Source organism: Saccopteryx leptura, chromosome 4 (genome assembly GCF_036850995.1).
Source record: "Saccopteryx leptura isolate mSacLep1 chromosome 4, mSacLep1_pri_phased_curated, whole genome shotgun sequence".
Classification (NCBI taxonomy): domain Eukaryota; kingdom Metazoa; phylum Chordata; class Mammalia; order Chiroptera; family Emballonuridae; genus Saccopteryx; species Saccopteryx leptura.
The window spans coordinates 98,378,344-98,391,609 of record NC_089506.1 but is presented as its reverse complement, the minus strand read 5'-3'; the positions used below and the strand labels follow the sequence as shown (position 1 = coordinate 98,391,609).

Below are 13,266 nucleotides of genomic sequence, written 5' to 3'. Positions count from 1 at the left end.
CATCAATTCGTTGTCGCAGCACTTTAGTAGTTCAGTGATTGCTTTCTCAATATGTGCCTTGACCGGGAGGCTTCAGCAGAGCCAGGGCCTTCTTGCTAAAGCCAGTGAACTTAGGCTTCAAGCCAGCAACCTTGGGCTTCGAGCCAGTGACCTTTGGACTCAAGCCAGCAGCCATGGGGTCATGTCTGTGATCATGCTCTAGCCGGCTGCCCCACGATCAAGCTGGTGAGCCTGCACTCAAGCCAGCGACCTTGGGGTTTTGAACCTGGGTCCTTGGTATTTCAGGTTGACACTCTAGCCACTGCACCACTGCTTGGTCAGGTGTGGGTTTCCTTGAGATTTAAATATTAAGTATGTGTTTTTAAACATCCCCTGCTATTTAATTGTGAATATGAGAATCTGTGGAGGATAACCAGATTTAAATAAAGGATTATTTTGAGTTTCTTTAATATGATAATCATATAAAGTGTTCAGAATGGTCTGCAACAGTACTGAAGTTTTGTAATTGTATTTAGTTTAAATATTTTAATCTTTATTTTATAAATTTGTAAAATTTCCTGCTAATTTTGTGTTCATTAGTTGTCTGCTTTGGTGAAACTTCCTTCTGGAGAGGATTACAATTTGAAATTGAGACTTCTTCATCCTATTATACCAGAACAGAGCACATATAAAATACTTTCAACAAAGGTAAGACAATTGAAAAAGGTTGTCAGTAGTAGTAGTAATATTTTCAAAATATAGATATATTGGTCAACTAATCACCTATGTGATTATAAGCTTGTGGATCCTTTCATCTATGTATCTTTAAAAGGAGCAAGTAGGCCCTGGCCGGTTGGCTCAGTGGTAGAGCATCGGCCTGGCGTGCGGGGGACCCGGGTTCGATTCCTGGCCAGGGCACACAGGAGAAGCGCCCATCTGCTTCTCCACCCCTCCCCCTCTCCTTCCTCTCTGTCTCTCTCTTCCCCTCCCGCAGCCGAGGCTCCATTGGAGCAAAGATGGGCCGGGCCCTGGGGATGGCTCCTTGGCCTCTGCCCCAGGCGCCAGAGTGGCTCTGGTCGCAACAGAGCGAGGCCCCGGAGGGGCAGAGCATCGCCCCCTGTTGGGCAGAGCGTCGCCCCCTGGTGGGCGTGCCGGGTGGATCCCGGTCGGGCGCATGTGGGAGTCTGTCTGACTGTCTCTCCCCGTTTCCAGCTTCAGAAAAATACAAAAAAACCCACAAAAAACAAACAAACAAACAAAAAACTTCTCATCCAACCACCTTATGCAGTTGAAAATACAAACTATTTTAAAGATGTATCTGCTCTTTATGTCAAGCTGAATTTTAGGTTACTTTGTGAGGGATTAGTGAACAGTTTAAATTATAGTTTGAGTATATTCTTAGATTTCTTTATATTTTTAAAAAGTAAAATATGCAGTATTAAAATTCAGAAGGTATTTTAAGTGTTTAAGTATCAATCAAAAAATGTAGATTATAGTATATTTTAGTAGAAAAAAATAATGAATGGAACATCAAAAAAGTCTCACTGGTTCTTTGCCCTGTAAAGTTAAACTAGTCAAAATGATGAGAGAACTAAATTTTCATCTATAAAAATGAGGGCTATGGACTAAATGCACTCTTGTTTCTTTATATGTAAAATTGTATGAAGGTATATAAGTTAATGAAAATGAATGATATAGATTTTTTTCATTACTACACCTTCTTTATACACGTCCTGCAATATATTGTGTTAGATACTGAGTCTGAGTTCAAAGAACATGTGACTTTCCTGTCATAGAATAGAGTCAGGGTCTGCCTGAGTCATGAAGAGTGGTAACTGGACCTGCAGAAAGAAGAGGACATCTGCAGAGGGTTGAAAGAGGAAGTGCAGAGTATGGAAGTAGTTTTTTTGCATCCAGTTAAAATGATCTCCCTACTTGTTTATTTAAAGATGACAAAGTATAAAGCTGTGTAATTAACAGGCAGGAAGAGGAAACAATTGCTTGGACTGTAGAAAGTGAGAAAAGGGATGAAATCTTACCAAGATTTTAGTTTTTCTGGCCCTGTCCAAATGGTGTAGAAAGTGTTTAATAGAAGAATATTGGGTAAAGTAATCAAGCAAAAAATTATAGCTAGAATTGGGAGGGAGACAGGTCAGAAAATTATGAGTTTGGTATTTTTGTACATATTTCTGTCATGAGATTGTCAATGCATATCTTTTTGAAGTAACAAATGTAAAACAACTCTGTATGAATATATGATAAATTACATAAAATTTGTGTTGCCAAGCCAGCCACCCCATGTACTTAGGAAGAAGAGTACGTGTGGCAGACACAGAGAACAGATTGGTGGTTGCCAGGGGGGTGGGGGGAAGGGATGAGTGGAAATGGTGAAAGGAATTAGGTACAAATTGCCAGTTACAAAAATAGTTATAGGAATGTAAGGAACAGCATAGGGAATATAGTCAGTAATACACTGCTCGCAGAATTTAGGGGATCAGATACTCTAGTACTTTCAGCCTTTTGTACAGTGCATTTTCTCCAATGAAATAAAAGTGGGGTTTACATCTCATTTGCATAATCAAACAACTTTCTTTGACTTGTTTTCTTTTCTGATGTTCTTGTTTAATAAAAAAAAGTCAAATACTTTTTGTTTTGTATTTTTCTGAAGTGAGAAGTGGGGAGGCAAAGAGACTCCCGCATGCCCACTAGGGGGCAATACTCTGCCCATCTGGGTCATTGCTCCGTTGTATCCTAGCGCCTGAGGTGGAGACCATGGAGCCATCCTCAGTGCCCAGGCCAGCTTTGCTCCAATGGAGCCTTGGCTGCGGGAGGGGAAGAGAGAGACAGAGAGGAAGGAGAGGGGGAGGGGTGGAGAAGCAGATGGGTGCTTCTCTTGTGTGCCCTGACTGGGAATTGAACCTGGGACTTCTACACGCTTGGCCATGCACGACACTCTTCTGCTGAGCCAACCGGCCAGGGCCGCTTCTTTTTTTTACTGCTTCATTAATTTTGAAATATGTATTCCCTAATTTTTGTGAGCAGTATATAATAATTATGTATGGTGTCAGATGGGTACTGAACTTATCAGGGAGATCACTTGATACGTTACATAAATGTCTAATCACTATTTTGTACTAATAGAATATTGTATGTCAACTAAAATTGAAAAAAAACACTAGTGTGTGGTAAATACACTGGTTTGTGTGCTAGAGTCGAGGATGTAACCAAGCACTGTCATCTTTTAATTTTTTTTTTCTCTTTTGAATCTTGTCACTACTGGTTTATTTTAACCACTCTTCAATCCCCTTACTCTTTTCCCAATTTTGCATTTCTTTAAATGCTATGTAACTACTTTTTTTTCTTGTGTACTCATTTGTTTACATATACATTTTATCTCTGTAGCACTAAGTCATTTGAGGTTAAGAAGATTGTCATACTTGTGTCTTTGTTTGTGCTCCAGGTAGGGTTGCCAGATAAAGTGCCAGGCACCCAGTTAACTTGATAAACATAGAAAAGTTTTTTTTAGTGTAAATGTGGTCCATTTGCTAAATTTGGCAACCCAAGCCCTGTGTATTGTTCATAGTGGGTGCTCACTAATTGTTGAGGGAGGAATTTAAGTTGGATTCTGATGTTACCCTATGAAGTTGGCAGAGTATTTTCATTCTTTCACATATGAAAAGAAACTGAGGTTCATGGACTTCAAATGCTTTCCCCAAGCTCACATGGTTACTAAATTGTTCAGTCTGGCCCAGAAGAAATGCTTTTACTACTGTAAAGCTATTGCTTCTTTGCTAGGTTTTTTTCTAAGTTTTGGATTAAAGAAATAAAGATCCTAAGGATGTATTCTGAGGGATGATTATTTTTTTTTAAATAATCCAAAGTAATATATAGTTGTTGGGGTTTTTTGGTGTGTGTGACAGAGACAGAGAGAGACAAAGAGAGGGACAGACAGAAAGGAAGGGAGAGAGACTAGAAGCATCAATTCTTCGCTGTGGCACCTTAGTTCATTGATTGCTCTCTCATATGTGTCTTGACCGGGGGGCTATAGCAGATGGAGTAACCCCTTGCTCAAGCCAGCAACTTTGGGCTCAAGCTGGTGAGCCTTGCTCAAACCAGATGAGCCTGCGCTCAAGCTGGCGACCTCACGGTTTCAAACCTGGGTCCTCCATGTCCAAGTCCGACGCTCTATCCACTGTACCACCACCTGGTCAGGCCAAAGTAATATATAGTATTACTCTGTCTACCAATTGGTAAGCTGTATTTTAGGGAAACAAATTGAAAGAACTGTACAGTAAGTTCTCACTTAAAAGTCTTCGATTGGTTCTGTGACATTAAGCCAGGGGTCCCCAAACTTTTTACACAGGGGGCCAGTTCACTGTCCCTCAGACCGTGAGGGACACGGACTATAAAAAAAACTGTGAACAAATCCGGCCCTGGCCGGTTGGCTCAGTGGTAGAGCGTCGGCCTGGCGTGCGGAAGTCCCGGGTTCGATTTCCGGCCAGGGCACACAGGAGAAGCGCCCATCTGCTTCTCCGCCCCTCCCCCTCTCCTTCCTCTCTGTCTCTCTCTTCCCCTCCCGCAGCCGAGGCTCCATTGGAGCAAAGATGGCCAGGAAGCTGGGGATGGCTCTCCGATGCCCCTGAGGGGCAGAGCATCACCCCCTGGTGGGCGTGCCGGGTGGATCCCGGTCGGGTGCATGCTGGAGTCTGTCTGACTGTCTCTCCCCGTTTCCAGCTTCAGAAAAATACAAAAAAAAAAACACAACTAACTGTAAACAAATCCCTATGCACACTGCACATATCTTATTTTAAATTAAAAAAAACAAAACAAGAACAAATACAATATTTAAAATTAAGAACAAGTAAATTTAAATCAACAAACTGACCAGTATTTCAATGGGAACTATGCTCCTCTCACTGACCACCAATGAGAGAGGTGCCCCTTCCAGAAGTGCAGCAGAGGGGGCCGGATAAATGGCCTCAGGGGGCCGCATGTGGCCGCAGGCCGTAGTTTGGGGAGCCCGCATTAAGCGAAACAATGCCTGATGAAACCAGTTTTACCATAGGCTGATTGATACCGTGATATAAATAAGTTCCTATGGCATCTCATCAACTTTGTAATGAAACGATGTTATTCAAGGGCCTGTCATACTTAATTATATCTTAGGGGAAATAAAAGTTTGAATCCTTTTTCATACAGCAGAGGGAGATAGTGTTAAAATATTGGAAAAATCTTTCAGTTACTGGGAATAATTTAGTGATGACACTAAGAAGGAAAAGTAGTGAAGTAATTTGCTTTTTATGTGTGTTCAAATGTCTTAAATCCTTTATGTGAATTGAGAAAAGAATGCATTTTGCTTAAAAGAATTTGCTTAAAATTAAAGATTTTGTAACATCAGTGGATTAAAAGGGTTATTTCTTTTTGCTTTTCAGAAAGCTGTTTTTCTTTCTTATCTTCGAGGTTGAACGGATGTTGCATATTCATGTATAACTATTGGTTAAGTGTTATTAATTCAAGTGTAAAATTAATGTAATTTGCAATGAAAATGAGAAGAGCTAGGACCCTTAAATTAATGAAATAGTACTTCTTAACTAAATATTTTACGGTGTAATATTTAATGTTTTTTCAAGTCAGAATTCATATTTCCAGTGTCTCTCATAGTTATTTCTACCTTTTGCTGAAGGCTAGCTTTCATATCTACCTATTAATTCATTTTCTTTATTAAGAAAATGCAATGTTCTTCTGTCCTATTAGTTTCATGACAATATTCTCTGGTCACATTCACAGGATTATAACTTCAGCTACAGCTATGCTGTGAAATATTTGTTATAAAGATGAATACTCATTCTCTCTAAATAAAAAATTAGAATCTCAAAATCTTTTGGAGTAAGTTTGCCCTTGTGGAAATGTTCTATTCCAATTTTAGTAATTTTTCCATATTGTATCAATATAAAATATGAAGGATTTTAACTGTAACCATGGGAAATGAAAATGTGTGTCTTTAATTAGAGACAAATAACTCCCTTTTCCCTTCTTAACCCACAAAAATTTGAGAAGTTTTGAGTGAATTTCTTAATATTCATAGAAGAATCCCAGTGATGGTGGAATGGAGCTGGCAGTGCTGCGGATGCCACTGCTTGTTTAAGCGCACAGTTGTCGGGGCTTGGGGGATAGTGGTTCTGTGTTTTTGATACAGTGGTGGTGATAATAGTAAGGTTTTTTTAAAAAAATAACTGATTAGTTGCTGATACTTACAAATTGTAGATCTTGGAGTATATTCTTGCCACCTTTGCTATTAATGTATATGTACATTTCTTAAATGAAAAGGATTTTACTGTACATACTCTCTGTAGCTGTCTTTTTAAACACTGTCATACATTAATATTACTTGGACTAAAATAGGGATACAAGATATTTTTCATGCCCTTAAATATTCTATAGCAAAGTATTTTATTATATACATTAACTGTAGCTTATTTAGTAGTCCCATATTGTTTGACCTGTGGAGAATTTTAGTAGGTAACTATTTTGACTGCTGTGTATTATCCAATGCAATCCTTACAATTATTGCATAGTGGAGGTATCTTTATCACCTATTTACAGGTACGAAAACTGAACCCAGAGATGTTAAATAATTTACTCAGATTTTTTAGCTAGTTATGATGATTATAAAGAGATCGAGGGAGCATTCAGTTGTTTGGCAGACACAGTGCTATCTTCTTTCTGTAAGTGGTCTCATTTAATCCTCATAAGAACACTACATCAAGTAAGTAGGTCCTTTTAATCCTGTTTTACAGTAGAAACTGAGGCTCAGTGAAATTAGTTACTTGCTCAGGGCCATATATTCAACAAGTTGCACGTATTTGTGACTCTTCAACAAATACACAACTGATTATTTTCTTGTTCTCAACCTCTCCTTACTTCTGAGGAAATAAATAAAACTCTAATAGTAAAAGATACTTTCAGCAAGTTACTCTACGTCTTGGCTCCCTCATCACTAAAATTTGGATGGTAATTTTTATAGGGATGTTCTTTTAAGTGAGATGATATGTGTAAAGAACTTTGTACCTGGGGTACGATTATTTATATTTGAATTCAGGCTGTAAAGCAATAAATGCATATCCATAGAAAATTTCGAAAAATACAATGGAGCTGAGAAAGTAATCACTCCATCTTACTACTGATGAAATATTGGCATATTTCCTTCCACACAACTATATATTTAGGTTTGTTGCTATAGATGATGTATACTGGAATTTTTTGTTTGTGGTAACTGTCTCTTTTGGTTGATTTCTCCAAAGAAGAATAGAGGCTGTGACCTTATTCACTAGCATAGTACCTGGCTCAGAATTGGCACTCAGTAAATGTTTGAATTGAGCTACTGGAACTTTGAAGATTTTTCAGTTCCTTTTCATTTATTACTTTTTTTTTTTCTTTTTTGAGAGACAGGAAGGGAGAGAGATGAAAAGCATCAACTCATAGTTGTGGCACTTTAGTTGTTCATTGATTGCTTCCTCATACGTTCCTTGACCAGGGGGGCTCCAGCTGAGCCAGTGACCCCTGGCTCAAGCTGTCGACCATGGGGTCATTTCTATGGTCTCAGAGTCATTTCTATGGTCCCTTGCTCAAGTCGGTGACCCTGTGCTTAAGCTGGTGAGCCCGCACTCAAACCAGATGAGCCTGTGCTCAAGCTGGTGACCTTGGGGTTTCAAACCTGGGTCCTCTGCATCCCAGTCCGATGCTTGTGCTATCCACTGCACCACCACCTGGTCAGGCTAGACATTTCTTATAAAATATTTGTTTTTATTTATGTAGACTTTAAACAACATGTGTGTTAAATTAAAAATACTATACTTTTTGCTCCTTTCTCAGTGACATTTATTTCATGTTTTTTTTTCAATGCTTCTAAAAAGATGATTACTCAGACACCACACCCCTTCCACACTATCACTTCATGTCTGATTAAAGTATTGAGGCATATTTCTCTGTTAAGTGTTTTGGTAAGGCATTTTAATATGCTAACTTTAAAGATTCTCTCACTAAATGTAGCTTGTAGAAAGATTACCAGTAATTGATTTTTAAATGATTCAGCTGATCTAAAGGAGTCAAATAACTAAGGTGTGAATAGGCTTTTTCTTCTGTTAAATCTGTGTTTTGAGTTTTTTCTATTTATAAAAGTAATAATCCTTTTCTTAGTAAAAAGTGTTAGAACATAAAATTCTAATTTGATTCTTAAACTTTTTGGATTATAACTATTACTGTTTACCATCACTATAAATGCTGGGTTTTGCTAGGCTATAAATGGAGATGAAGGCATTACTTGAATAAGGGGAAAAATGGTAGATATGTTAGGGTTAAGGATACATACACTTTAAGGATAAGCCTTGATTAGTAAAAGATGCTTTTAGAATGCTATTAACCTTTTAGTTTAATAAGTTTAGCATTCAGAAACTGTTCATATGGCCTGACCAGGTGGTGACGCAGTGGATACAGGATCAGACTGGGACGCAGAGGACCCAAGTTCGAAACCCTGAGGTTGCCAGCTTGAGCGTGGGCTTATCCAGTTTGATCACAGGGTCATTGGCTTGAGCGTGGAATCATAGACATGACCCCATGGTCACTGGCTTGAGCAAGGGGTCACTCGCTCTATTGTACCCTCCTGGTCAAGGCATGTATGAGAAAGCAGTCAATAAACTAAGGAGACTGTGGAGCCACAATGAAGTATTGATGCTTCTCTTCTTTCTCCCTTCCTGTCTGTTTGTATCTGTCCTTCTCTCTGTCTCTCTCTCTCTCACACACACACACGCACAAAAGAAACTGTTTGTATGCCTTACACCATTTTTCCCCATCTGTATTTTTCACTGCTTTATCATAAATCTTGGACTTGAGGCAAATTAGTCTTCTCCCTACTCCCTGACGCACTGTGTGCCCTTTTGCACCTCATAGCTCCAGTTTTAGGCTGTTCCCTTGGCTTCTGGAGACCTACCCTGTCCACCATAGCAGATTTCCTTCTCTCACAGCTCTTCACAGGTAGCCGGAAACCTTACCTGTTCACATCTAGGTGTGATGTCTCCTGAGCTTTTAGAACATTTATTTGCTTCTTGAATAACTTTCAAGTGTATCACATACTTATAAATGGTCAGGGACATGTCTTGAATATTTAAAAAAAACACCCACATCCCTTAAGACTATTATGTTATTTATAGTGGGTGTTTAAGAATTATTGAATGAATGATTGTGAAAATGTTGATGGGCACTATTGCCATCTTGGGCTGGCTTATTATTGTGGCGGGTATCTTCTATAGGGTGTTTAGTAGCACCCCAGTCTCTCTTCACCAGATATCAATAGCACTGCTCATCCTCACCCCAGTTGTGACAACCAACAGTTCTCCAGACATTGCCAAGTCACTGCTCATTGAAAACACTGCCTTAGAAGGAAAATGCATGAGGATTTCAAAACTCTTCTTAATTTTAGTTTATAATGTGTGTTTTTGAAGGGCTTTTAAGTAAAAACAAATGTTTAAAAATTCTTCAGATTTAACCTATAATTTAAGGAAACTATCTCAAGGACACTTTGATGATTTAAGAAAATTGCATTTTTGTGTGTCTGTTTTACCTTCAATAATGGATTTTATTTGGTGTTTTCCTCCAGATTGAAATTAAAATGAAAAAGCCAGAGGCTGTGAGATGGGAAAAGCTAGAGGGGCAAGGAGACATGCCTAAACCAAAACAGTTCATAACAGGTTTGTTTTCTGGTTTTGATGAGTTTTAAAAATCAAATTGTGTTACATAGTTCAAATTAAATAGTAATTAGCATTCTTTTTGCTTTTTTTATGTTCTCAAGATCAGATACATTGAGTATAATAAGATTGCGCTGTAATGAATGCCTTTCTTATAAAGGTTCTGACTTCATAAACTCTTAAGAGTGCAATGAATGGCAACAAATGCCCAGAGAGAATTGGAATTCATTGTTTACCTTGTCAGTTTATGATATCATATGGGGGTTGTTTGGTTTTTTGTGTTGGCTTTTCCTGCTGCTGCTTTTTGAGTTTTAAGTGTATTAGTAGTTTAGTGATCTTTCCTCTTCTTCCCTCTCCCTTGTTATTTATTCCTTTCTATTCTGATATTGTCAACACTAATTTCCTGGAATTTCAGGGCTTCAGCTGAGTCAAGTATCTATTCATTTCACTATATTGCTGGTGTAATAGAGGTAGAACTGAACAAGTAATGAATGCCTAAGGCAGGGGTCCCCAAACTTTTTACACAAGGGGCCAGTTCATTGTCCCTCAGACCATTGAAGGGCCAGACTATAAAAAAAACTATGAACAAATCCCTATGCACACTACACATATCTTATTTTAAAGTAAAAAAAACAAAACGGGAACAAATACAATATTTAAAATAAAGAACAAGTAAATTTAAATCAACAAACTGACCAGTATTTCAATGGGAACTATGGGCCTGCTTTTGGCTAATGAGATGGTCAATGTCCGGTTCCATATTTGTCACTGCTAGCCGTAACAAGTGATATGACGCGCTTCCAGAGCTGTAATGTGTGCATCCCGCGTCACCAGAAGTAGTACTGTACGTGAGCGACACCGCCACATACTGTGCTCCTCTCACCACCAATGAAAGAGGTGCTCCTTCTGGAAGTGTGGTGGGGGCCGGATAAATGGCCTCAGGGGGCTGCAGTTTGGGGACCCCTGGCCTAAGGAAAGCCTAGGAGAAGAGTAGAAAACTAGGGTTGATATGTTTAGCCCTTTAAGGGACAGGCTACTGCTCTATGTTGAGGTCAATTCTAAACATATGCAATAGGCCAATAGGTATTTTTCTAATAGAATAACTAATCTGTAAGACACTTTTAGAAAAACAACCTAAGACTGTATTTTACAGCAATGGCCTGATTAATAAATGGAGAAAAATATCCTTTTCATTAGTTAATGCTTTAATGTGATGATTGAAATGAAGTAACATTGTGTCTCAGCTACTTTTAGATTTTTTCACTGCTTTCTTCTATAACAGAAAACACTTTTTTTATGTCATCTTTCAGAAAACAGTGAGTTAGCCAACAGATAATTCGTTTTTATTTTAAAATAAGTTTAGAGTCTCATGGAAGTTGCAGAAATAGAGTTCATGTGTACCCTTCAACAAGTTTCCCTGCATGATAATGTTGTGACTAAGCTGTAGAATAATTAGCAATACTCCTCAGCCTTAACAAAAGATGAAATACTGTCATTTCGACACCCTTGAGATAGACCTTGAGAATATTATGCTAAGTGAAGTCAGTCAATCAGAAAAAGCTAAGAGCTATGTGATTTTGCTCATGGCTGGGATATAAAACTGACATAGACATAGACGAGAGTGTGGTGGTTACGGTGGTGAGGGTAGAGGGGGCCAAATATATGGTGGCAGAAGATTGTTTGGCTTTAGGTGATGAGCACACAATGCAATATACAAATCATGTACCATAGAGATACACACCTGAAACATATATGATCCTATTAACCAAGGACACCTGATTAAATTTAATTTAAAAAAATAATTAACAAAACCAGGAAACTGACACCAAAAAATCATTTTTTAAATGTTCTCCATTGACTTGAGGGAGGGAGGGAGGAAGGGAGGGAGGGAGAAAAGGGAGAGAGAGAAGCATCAACTCTTGTTCCACTTAGTTCCATTTAGTTGTGCATCATTGATTATTTCTTGTACATGCCCTGACCAGGGATTGAACCTGTGATTTTAGTGTGTTTGGAAAACACCATCCACTGAACCACCCAGCCAGGGCCACCAACAGATCATTTAAGAATGAAATTTTAGGCTGGGTAATTAAGAATGAAATTTCAAGTTGGTATTTAAGCTCTGCTTCCCACTTTATTTGAAAGATGTAGTAAAGCTGTCATGTGCTTCTCTTGGGACTGACTCCCAGAGATTTTGGGGCTGAGGTTTATATATAGCTAATAGCATTTTTTCAAGGAAACACTTAAAATGTAGTATCTCATTTAATTCTAACAACAGCCCTATACAGTAGGCAGCCCAGTATTATTTTTCCTATTTTACAGGTTCAGAAAAGTTAAGCAACTTGCTTAAGATCACCTAGCATTTTTATATTGTCTAGGACTAAATGCAGGTTTTCAGAGCCTTGGTCTGGTTTTTCTGTTGACCTCCTGTGCTTTACTGCTTTTTGCTGCATTTCCAAACACAGAAATGTCTCTGCTGACATGAGTATATTTGCAGTTATTTGATATTCTAGTGAATAATGAGCAAGGGAGTTAGGTTACTCATCTCTTAGTAATTCATCTACTATCTACAGGTGTTAAAATTTTTCTGAGGTCAACTTTTTAGTTTTACAAATTTTTGCAAAAGATACTACAAACTTTTTCTAAACTCAGTGCTTTGCATATTTATAAAGATGCTATTCCTTCTGTCTTGTTATATTTTTGTAAGGAATTAACATGCTTGTCAGATTCCTGTGTCTTGCAAGCTGCAGACTATAGATAAGGGCACGTCGCTTAACTAGGGGTAGTCAACCTTTCTATACCTACCGCCCACTTCTGTATCTCTGTTAGTAGTAACATTTTCTAACTGCCCACCAGTTCCACAGTAATGGTGATTTATAAAGTAGGGAAGTAACTTTACTTTATAAAATTTATAAAGCAGAGTTACAGCAGGTTAAAGCATATAATAATAATTACTTACCAAATACTTTGTCAGATTTTCGCTAAGTTTGGCAGAATAAATCTTTATAAAACAACTTACTGTAGTTAAATCTATCTTTTTATTTATACTTTGGTTGCTCCACTACCGCCCACCATGAAAGCTGGAACGCCCACTACTGGGCGGTAGGGACCAGGTTGACTACCACTGTCTTAGCCTATCAGGGCAGAGGAGATTAGAACCTGTGATCTCATCCTTCTGGGATGAGTCCACACTAGGATTAATTAACCTCATGTGTTAACCTAGGCTCTTAATTTTCATGGCTTTTAAAATTTTTTTTTTGGCTACTAGTGATAATGCACAGAGATAGAAGAGATAATAGAGGGGGAGGGTCGGTAGGATTTGGAAAACAATATGATTTCCTTGAATAAAACTGAGTGGTGTGTTGTGGTGGTGTTTTGTTTTGAGGCGAGGATGGTCAGGGAGAAAGTTGGTTTAGAGGTGGAGAAAATGGATGGAAAAGTAATTAACAATTAGTAGTTTCTCAACTATTTTGAAGAAGGGGATATGGAGAGGCAGTAGTGGAAGAAGGACATTTATATTACCATTAATGTGTTTCATTGCATTAACAGG

The 13,266-nt window shown here is 38.4% G+C and overlaps 1 protein-coding gene across 1 annotated transcript in view; it reads left to right on the top strand.

The window, feature by feature from the left end:
- The window catches only part of SUGT1 (SGT1 homolog, MIS12 kinetochore complex assembly cochaperone), a 52,316-nt gene that overhangs the window by 28,214 nt on the left and 10,836 nt on the right, over positions 1-13,266 (top strand). Inside the window, exons 10-11 of the mRNA XM_066380813.1 lie at positions 580-687; positions 9,632-9,722. Of these exons, the coding sequence (XP_066236910.1) occupies positions 580-687; positions 9,632-9,722 (199 nt within the window). The remainder of the gene's footprint in view (positions 1-579; positions 688-9,631; positions 9,723-13,266) is intronic.